We start from the raw sequence: 10,337 nt of genomic DNA, 5'->3' as shown, positions 1-10,337 counted from the left end.
TTGATGGACCTTTATTTTATTGATTCATTTAAATGTGATGCTGAGACTCAAACCCAGTGCCTCACACAAGCTAGGCAAACGCTCTACCATTGAGCCACAACTTCAGCTCTCTAAATTGGTCTTTGTCTGGCTTTTTGGTCAGAGTGATTTAAAGACAATACCTACAGTGTGTCTAGTACAGTACCTGTCAAGCCTTAGGGCAATGGAAAGCACTCATACCTTCCTCTCTTGCTGATTCTGACTTCAGAAATTTCCCTCAAAAAGCCTGTTTCAAACCTGGAGCCCCGTGATGCTGCAGAATGCATCTGAACCCATGTGTGCTAGGCAATCAGAAAGGGACCCCTTACCTGGCACTGCACAGGGGGGTTAATTATAGTTTTACAAGTTTAATTGGTTTTCCCTTCTCTTTGACACACTTTCCTAATTGCCATAAACCTGTCTTCTATGTCCCAAAGCATAGCACAATCCTAGGTAACAGATAAAAATAGCCAACATTTCAGTCTTGTAACCTTGCCCTGACCCTTATCTTTACCATCTCTGCTGAGTTTCCATGAAATATCCCAGGGAATTAAGGACAACACCATTTCTGTTAGTTGTTCTGATTAGCAGCATTCTGGAGGTTATCTTAGGTCGATAGGTCACTAGGGAGATTTTCTTTCTGAAGAGTGCACCTGCCCAAAGCCCCTGTATTTCTCTTCCCACAGAAATGCCCTGCAGCATCTGGCCTGAGGATGCCCTCAGCCAGGCTCCACAAACCCAGCTTGATGAGGTTTCCCTCCAGGGAGCAGGAATGAAATATGCAGCACTACCCCACCTGCCTGGGAAGGCAAGGATCAGGAGAAAGAGCTTAAAATATTGTCAAAACTGTCGTGTATCAAAGGGAGGAAATTCTGATTAAAAAAAAAATGTGGGAAGTCCTGAGGAACAGTGAGGCAGCATTTGTGATCTGCAGGTTTGAATTCATCTTGCAGATATCTGAGCAAGAAATATTTATTAACACACATATTGCTTGGGGCAGTATGGTGTGTGTGTAAGTGTGTATGTATGTTTGTATGTATAAGCACACACATGAGTGGGTCTGAGCATCGTAGGTGTTTATAATCCACCAGTCACCTGGAATAGTAGAGAAGAATTCTAGTTAGACAGATAGTATAGCATTATGATTAGATGTCTGGGCATAAGGCCATTTGCCTCAAGGTCTAGCTTTTCCCTTTACCTTTCTCTTGAGACCCTTAGCAATAAGTCAAGAAAAGAAAGTAAGAGTGCACTACCCACAATCCCAAAGACTCAAAAGCTGAGGCAGGAGGATCTCAAGTTTGAATTCAGCCTGGGCAATTTGGTGAGGCCCAGTCTCAAAATAAAAAATGGAGCTCAGTAGTAGAGTGCTCCTGGGTTCAATTCCCAGTACTAAGAAAGAAAGAAAAGAAAGCAAACAAAAACCATTTGATTTCATAGATTGTCAGGAGATGACACAGTCCTGGGACATGGCATAAGAGCTCATTAAATCTTAGCTCTTGAAATGGAATCCAAGCCAGCATCTTTTCCTTCTTCTAGGACTTCATGTTATCTCTGTTCTGCTTTCCTGCCTTTTGTCTCTAGATTAGGGCAATTATCTCTGTTACTTCCTGGAGAGTTAGAGGCTTGGCTTTGATACAAGTACTTGCCACAATGGCTCAATTTCCCACATGTGGATGTGGGCTCACTGTGCTGAGAATTTTAACTTTTCTTTTTGTCTGTCCCTTTCTCTTCTATCATCTCCCATCCCCTGTCCTCACACTGTACCAACTCTGGTCCAGTCCTCACTACCAATTTGAGTCTGGTCCCTTATGTTTTATGGGTCAATGTAATTTGTAGCCATGAAGTTGGAGTGCCAAGTTTTATTTCCCCATTACTAATTTTGGCACAGTTTTTGAAGTTGAAATTGTCAGCACAGTCTAAGCCCACACCTTTGAAAGGTTTCTATGATTTGGGGTAGAACCCTATGATATACTTCTCTTGCCAGAGATCACAAAGTAAAAAAACAAGGGTTGTATTCGCCTAACAAGAGTTGAGTGGACAATTATTACTTACATTTATCTCTTGGTCTACTGTGGTCACCTAACATCACAGTTTCTTAAACTTCCCAGTTTACCTTGATATACTAAAGAAATTAAGAGCATCTTCTTTATCTCTCAAAAGTGACCTGGCTTGGAAGATATGCTATAAAATTCACTCTGTCTTTAGGAGTTGGTGTATAGTTAAGTTTCTTTTCAAATATAGGAGAAATGAAGACTTTTTTCCCCCATTACATTAAAATAACAAGAACTGTGAGAAGGAAAGTCAGGTTGAAGTCTCAAGTTCCAGAAATAGTGCTTCAAAAAAACATTTTTTTTTCTTTTCCTGTAGTCCAAGCTGGAATATATTTTAATCATAGCAAGCAGTGTTTGAAAAACACTTGAAAGAAGCTTGCTACACAATTTACATTTTACGTGGTCAATCCTTGTTCAATGGAATAAATATAAGCAAGCTAAAAATACTCTGGGGAAACACATGCGCGCGTGTGCGCGCACACACACACACACACACACACACACACATTTCTGGAGCTTTTGGAAGCTCTCTTTCTCACCTTACTTTGTGTTACTGGGTAGCAGGCATCTTCCAGAAAGAGGTGTGAATGAGAAATCTAATAATATTCAGAACAGGAGGAGTTGGCAGAGCTTTTTCAAAATTGTGCAGCCATGTTAAGATACAACAGAGAGACAGCATTAAAGGAGCTGAGAGGGGAAACTCTTAGCTTTGTTAATGTCAACTATCTCTACCTGAACAGAGGAGACGTGAGCTGGTGTAAGTGCCACACACTATCAAGCCATGGCAGTGACACGGGACCACAGCGGATAGAAAGAGACAGTGCCCACATGTGGCTGACAGAGGCTGAGCTGCATATACAATAATGCCTTCATCTCCAGCAGCTGCAGCTTCACTGGCAATTGAGCATTCTCAAGACAGGCTACTTAGGAGGCTTGCCATTTCTCACTTCCCTGGAGAGGAATACACATTCTTGTCATTACTCATGATATACATCACATGTTAACCAACTCCTTCTCTGCATTCTAAGAAAGGGCAAGGGATTCTAACAGAGGCAATGCAAGATGCTGCCACCAGGTACAGGATCAAAAAAAGGCAGAAGATGAATCACACAGTCCTGGAGGAACTAGATTAGGAGAGGAAACAATGGGTAGTATGTGTTTTCCTCAGCTGTCTAGCAGTAGCCAAGCAAGATGGTATAGGAAATAAGGAAGAAAAAGCTGGATCTTATTCTTTCATTAAAGCACCATAAGACCTTGAAAATAAAGAAGTCTTTCAGACGTAACACATGCTAACTCACACCCAGTTAATCTGAAAGATGGCATGATTTACAATCAGCTTCAGGTCATCAGTCTTTGACATTCTACCAGATCACATATTTGCAAATTCAGAAGCTGTATGAGCACAAAAATTATTAATATGAAATCCACTCTCCGTTACAGTAGAATGACATGTAATTTATTCATATATCTGACAGTTAGGCAGTACTCAAAATTCATTTAAATAAGCAAGTGATTACACAAACATCTAATAATACTAAAATTGATAGTCTGAAAGTATAAAATACCATGGGTATGAAATGCCATGGTAAATACTATTCAACAGACTACAATCATAATTCCAAACTAAATCACATTTTTTAAAAATGATTTTTAGCAGTTTTGGAATGATTTCACTTTACTTTTTCCAAGCAATTTACTTCTTCCACTGATAAGATCATTATTTTCAAGAAATATTGCAGAATGACATAGTTTTGGTTTCTCTCTTGCAACACATTTTCTTGCAAATTGTTTTTTAATATTGCCCATTGACATAGAAAACAAACCAGTCAGCACTCAGTTCCCCAAGCGAATGTTTGGATGACTTGGATCAGAACAGTGTTGGGGGATAATTCTGAGTTCAGCAAGAAGAGGCAGGGAGTGAAAAACCTTTTGCAGCTTTTGAAACAGGCTTACTTCTCTTCTGAGGCTCCAAGCATCGTGAACATATTTAGACATCCAAGCCAGTGAAATTATGAGAATAAAAAAATCATTTGATCGCCAGATGACCATGACACAATTGCAACTGGGGTTAAGTTACAAAATAATTCTGCAGAACTTCACACAAAAACAGCTCCTACCTAAAGTTACTTCTTGTAAGCCTCATTACATTTTTGTGAAGCACAGCTATGTTTGCAGGAAGAGTTTGGCTTATCATGTGTCTGTCTGTATTATGTTAAAGTCTTATACTTTATCAGAAATAAGGTCCAAGCATGAACCTGGCTTGAAAAGCTAGCAGCAGTAGTCATGAAACATATCAATAAATTAAAAGGCTTTCACAGAACAAGATTCAGCTAAACCTCTTACATACAAAATACAGCTAGTGAAATACAGGTCTTTAATGTTGAGTTATGAGGGGGAAGAAAAAAATTTAAAAAAATAGAAAACTCTTTCCATACCTGGGTGTCAAGGCAAGATGTAACACTGCATAATGCCATAATATGAGCAGTCACTGGAGGACAGATAGTCCAGAAATAGTGATATTTGGGATCTTGGAATTATGACCAAGAGATGAAAATACTGTATCAAAAGGCATGCATATAATCACTGTGTGCATTCAGTGTGTGAGCTGTGACCTAAGCAGAGACCTAACACGACAATGAGGCAGTGTTCCAGGGTATCCATTAAAATCAGCGTGGGCGACTACATGTTGATTAAACCTTCAGAGGCAGCAAAATGTGGGCACAGCGCCATGTCTGGATTTTGCAGCTGTTTTACGATCCTCTTGCGGAATTTCTCCCTCACACGATTAAATTCCATTATGTCCATGGGATCTTCTTCAATCCAAAACTTGTGAAATTCATGCATCAAATAGCCTGTTAGAGATAAGGCAGTGATAAGAACACAAGAGATAAAGGTTCTTAAACATATTGAACAACCATTCTGAATGAGTTAGACCAAAATCACAGAACCCATGGAGCTCAAAGAAACTCAAAATTTAGCAAATAAGACTATTTAAGATTATTTTGGGGTTGGGGGGTAGCTTGGTGTTAGAGTCACTTGCTTAGTATGCTTGAGGATGTGGGGTTTGATAATCAGCACATCAAAAAAAAATTCTTTATTCTTTAAGACCAGTGAGGCAGAAGCTAGCAATTGATTAAGATTTTTACAGTTGGTCTTAGAATTATTCTCAATTTCAGGAAGCAGGAAGACAAATCAGTTCTGCCATCTCTTGAATATGGATCACATGGGGAATATATTCTGAAAGGCCAACAGTGACTACTTCATCCTTCTCCTCCTAATTAAATTAATATAATGGTTCAATTTTTCAAAATTACTCTGCTCCACCTTTTCTGTTTTGACTTTTGATTTAACTGCTTTTCAAATTACCCTGAAAAATCAAACAAATGCATTTTGACAATCTATTATGAGACAATAAGAATGGTAAATCAACTCTGAACAACACAGACTGGTCATTAAACTATGTGAAATTGATAATAAGACTTCCTTGCTCTGAAACATAATTTCATATTCGAATCAAAAATGTTATCTATGAATGGAGTGGGAAAATTTTGGAAAAAATGTGAACTCCTTGATACAAGAATCTATTTATTGTGTCTGTTTCCCATAGTGCCCCCTCCCCTCCACCACATTGAAAATTGAAATGTGGATTGTTTTTTTTTTAAGACAACTATAGGTATTTGTATGTAATAAATGCATTGCAAACTATATCTTAGAAAAGATAGAAATCTATCTTAGAAAAGAGTATTTAAGGAAATAATCCTATCAAAATAAACATTACACAAGCTTTTTTGTTTGTTAACTTTAGAAAGTATTTGAAAACAGGAGCCAAGACTGGAGTAAGACACCTGGTTTAAATATCAGCTCTTCTACCTCTTTATGTGAACAGAAATGAAGAATCATATTAGAAAAAAATATACTCAGTTTGAATATTAAAAAAAATTAACAACTTTTGTTTTTCTGGTAACTAGCAATGTATGGGAATCCTTTTGACAAAATTCCATAAACAGATTTTAAAAAATCTTTATTCATATATATAATATAAATTAGAAGTAACCTCCCCCCAACATATATGGCCAGGTGTAGACCCACTTGTACTCCTGTTCCTCCCATCATATTCTTCTCATTATTTTTGTTAGGTATGCTCATACATCCATAAGTACACGGTCTCTACACAAATATAGGACAGGGAGAGAGAGTATTTATTTTATGTTTCTTTTGGGTTCACTGTTCCATTTCTTTTAGTATAGTCTGTCTTTGGGCTCTTCACATGCAGTAACTGACATGACTGCTTTTAACATTTCTGATAAGAGACACAATCCACCCTCACCCAACTGGCCCCTGGTTACACACACTAGGGCTGACAATCAGAAAATACTCAGATCAGCAGTATCAGTCACCTGGGAGCCATCTTCTCTGTCTGTGTTCATCTGATGCTTGGATTCCCCAAGGCAGCCCAAGGTGGCATGCAGGCTTGATGGTTCCATGGGTGAGAAGCTTGTCTCTTAAAACGGTTCTCACATGGAGCCTAAAGCTTTAGGTTTTATGGAGCAAATTCAATCCTCAGTCAGATCCTTCAGATCCAAGTATCTGAAGTGTGCTTTAAGCCCAGTGCTTATCTCATCTCCAGGCTGGGCATCCCTATTTCTCCTCACCATTTCCACATACCCTGTTGTAGTTTATTTATCAGCCTGGTTGTTTTGGTGCACACCAAAGAGAAACTTGTTTCCTTTAACCTCAGTCTTATCCAATGAAAAGAAGTCAATAATCTGCCCATTTCAGTGACTGAAAAAATTCTTAAAATATCCCAGGAATGATTTGGGGTACCTGTTAATAATGCAGGTCCTTCCAGATTCAACCAAACTTGCAATCCATTAAGAATCCTGTGTTACTAAAGTTTGAGAACCTATGGTCTAGAAGATGACATCTTTTTAAGTTTCCTTGGCTTCCTTCTAAATATTAAGATTTCTATGGTTCTAAAAGAAATCTATGATAATGTATAATTTCTTCTCTTTTCTTAGTATATAAAATACGCATAATTTTCCTGACTGGTTTTTGAGCTCAAATAAACATATCTGAGCTATTTTGCATGGAAAGTCAAGTTTCTATTACTATGAATTAAAAATGTCCATGATGTATCTCATTAGTATCTTATGAGTGACAGCATCTTTACTCCTGTTGACAATGATAAATACGTACTGTGAAAAGTCATCTTTTAAAAATTTTATTTTTAATTGCACTATTTATAGGGTACAATGTAATAATTTGATACATGTATACAGTGTGGAATGATCAAATTAGTGTACATAGCATTTCCATCTCAAATGTTTATCATCATCTTTTAATAATTCATTTTTCTGCAACATACATAAAAATGTTCATTCTTCTATAATGTGTAGATATATTTGGCAAATACTCTAAAGATGGTGTAGTGTGGCACAGAGTTCTAAAATAATGCAGTTCCATTTAGTTTTTTTAATAATGCTTTCATTTACAGTATCTTTTATATATTATATATATTTTTAAGTTGTCATTGGACCATTTATTTTATTTATATGCAGTGCTGAGAAACGAACCCAGTGCCTCACACAGGCCAGGCAAGCACTCTACCGCTGAGCTATAACTCCAGCCCAGCTCCATTTAGTTTCTCCTGTTTTCTACCTTATGCACAATTACAGAACAACATCTTGAAAGTTTTAAAAAATTGGCTAGATGAAGTGGTTTATATCTGATACCACTCTCATGATACCTCCTCTTAAGGCTACAAATTCAAACTGTAGAGCTTGTAGACAGATTCCCTGGGATTCTCTCTATCCATTAGGAAAGCAATTAGAGATCATATAACATGATTGTAATAAAAATGCAGAAATGGTGGCCCAGAATCCCAGGTACATATTACAGTCATAAAATTCTTCTCATTTTATATAATGTGGGGTGTTCAAAAATTCATTTGGCAAATTGATCAGGTAACCCATCCTCCAATTACAAATATGTAACTGATACAACATTAGGTGCTGAGGATGAAGAGAAAGGTCGAGTTCTGTGTTTCCTAATTTCTCAGTCTCCTGGAGAGAGGGAGACAGGTATGCAATTTCAGCTGATGATCTGTTAGCTCAGGAAGCTAACAAAGCAGTGTGGAAAGCAGGAGAAAACAGAGGCCAAGGTATGGCTAACAGTCTCTCAATTCTTACAACAGCTTTGTGGGGTAGGCAATGGAGATTTTATATCTCTATTTTACACCAGAGGACACTGGGCTTAGATAAGATTCTTGAAGGGGGCATAGTTACACAATGACATCAGGAAATCAGGACCACAAACCAGTTGATTTCCCACAGCTGCAACAGCCAGCCTTTCCTATGCATTCTGTTCCTCTGGTTCTTATTCTTATTGAATAGTTCTTCTTCTGAAGGTCAAAGAAAAGAAAAGACAATTCCTTTTCCTCTTCCGGCCATTGTGTGTTCCTTTGCTCACTAGCCTAACCTCACTCCATTTTAATGGGGCTGTGTGTTCAGTAGAGCTTTAGATTGAATGCAGTTTCTGTAACATAGTCCCTTGGCAGTGCAGTGTTCACCGAATAATGCTGTGAAGTCATAATGATGGAGCCATTATGTTCTTATATTCTTCCACCTAGATGAAATACTTATTTTGAATACTAATTTGGCTTTCCATCTCAAGCCTGCAGCAAATTTATTGCTGCTTCAATGTGTCTTGGTTTTGCTTCACTGCATTGGGTTGCTGGAGAGCAGAGACATGTGCAAGGACACAGGTAATTGCAAAAATATTACAGAGAAGACGTGCAGAACTGATCATAGTTGGTGAAGGAATAATGAAGCTAGGGCACAGTTTGCTTCCTCTAAAGACTCCCCGGTTCCTCTGCCTATGAGCCAATCCACAGGGAACTGCTGCTGTTTCCAAAACCTGAGGAGTGCCTTGGGAAATACGTAATCCTATGGCATGCTTACTCATCTGCTCTGGGACTCTCAGAAACATTTCAATCCAGGACAAGGCTAAAATTTTCCAGATCATATAGTGTCCCCTACCCCTTATAAAGAAAATTGCCCAATATTGTAGCTTCCTTTCCATTCACCCATCCATTCATCCATGCATCCAATAAATAGTTACTCAGTGTTTACTCTGCACAAGGTTCTGTGCTGAGGGTATGGCAGTGGACAAAACAGAAATGCTATTTCCCTATAATTTTAACTTTGATTATTTTCCCGGGAAATGCCCTTCACTGTGTGGCACTGATTTCTTCCTCAATGCTGATGAATTTCAAATCTGTAGCTTGTGCCATTCAGATTCTTCAGAGCTCCAGAGCCTTATATTAGAATGTCCATTCTGTGGCTCTACATAGATTTCACTCTGCTTGCCTAAAATTAAACTCATTTTATTTTCCCTCAGAATTTCCCTTATTTCCATAAAGAGCATGGAAAACACAGAATAGGCTAAGTGTAATGGACTAAGGAAATGTAGCATGAGGTTTTATTTAGCTACACGTTCATGCTCTTTAATGTGGCCTTCAAAGCTCTTTGGGATCTGGCCCCATTCTACTCTGATATTCCCAGTATCACCTCTAGTCACGCTCTGTCTCCTCCCCGACACTCTCTGCTCTACTACTTGATTCCACTTTCTTCTGTTTTGTGACCTTTGCCCTGACACTTCCTCTGGCCCAACCAGTCAGCTACTATTGCTTTATTTTCTGCCACTTGTCCTTCAGGTCTCATTGAAAGTGGCAGTTGCTTCCGGGAGCTTTCTTTAATTCCCAGACTTAGTGAACTTTGAAAGCCATAGGTGTTTGCAATTTTTAAAAACTAGCTTTACTTTCTCAATCACAAAAGTCTTCCCAGAATGTTTTACTTCCTTGTTTAGATGTCTGTCTTCTTCATCCCAGAACCTGATCTGCAGTAAAATCTCAATATTTGTTAGAGATGGTCAGAGTTATTACAGGAGTACATATAATCATCCAGTTGTCAAAATAGGAGATGTAATGACATTATATGTGGGACTCACATTTTCTATGGACAAGTTATAAAGTATATGCATCTTTAAATTTCCTTTTAGTTTCTAATCTAAGTTACACAAGCATATTGTTCAGAGTCAAATAGTTTAACAAGTCTAGTTGCAAAAAAAGAGAACAAAACAAAACAAAATATTCCAGTCTCACTTGCCCTAATTCTTGCATTTCAACTCTTTGAGCTGATTATTTTGACTACTGACCTCTATAGTTCTAAATAACAAGATTTCCATTGCTTGATTTTTTTCAACTCCCTT

General features: G+C 38.1%; 1 protein-coding gene across 2 annotated transcripts in view; it reads right to left on the bottom strand.

Annotated features, from left to right (window-relative positions):
- Positions 1 to 4,748: 4,748 nt before the first annotated feature.
- The window catches only part of Elmod1 (ELMO domain containing 1), a 34,092-nt gene continuing 28,503 nt past the window's right edge, over positions 4,749 to 10,337 (bottom strand). For both annotated transcript variants that reach the window (XM_026399049.2, XM_077797716.1), the window contains one exon: positions 4,749 to 4,921. In XM_026399049.2, the coding sequence (XP_026254834.1) occupies positions 4,749 to 4,921 (173 nt within the window). The remainder of the gene's footprint in view (positions 4,922 to 10,337) is intronic.

The sequence above is a fragment of the Urocitellus parryii genome, chromosome 4 (assembly GCF_045843805.1).
Source record: "Urocitellus parryii isolate mUroPar1 chromosome 4, mUroPar1.hap1, whole genome shotgun sequence".
Classification (NCBI taxonomy): Eukaryota; Metazoa; Chordata; class Mammalia; order Rodentia; family Sciuridae; genus Urocitellus; species Urocitellus parryii.
This window is presented reverse-complemented; position numbering and strand designations above follow the sequence as displayed.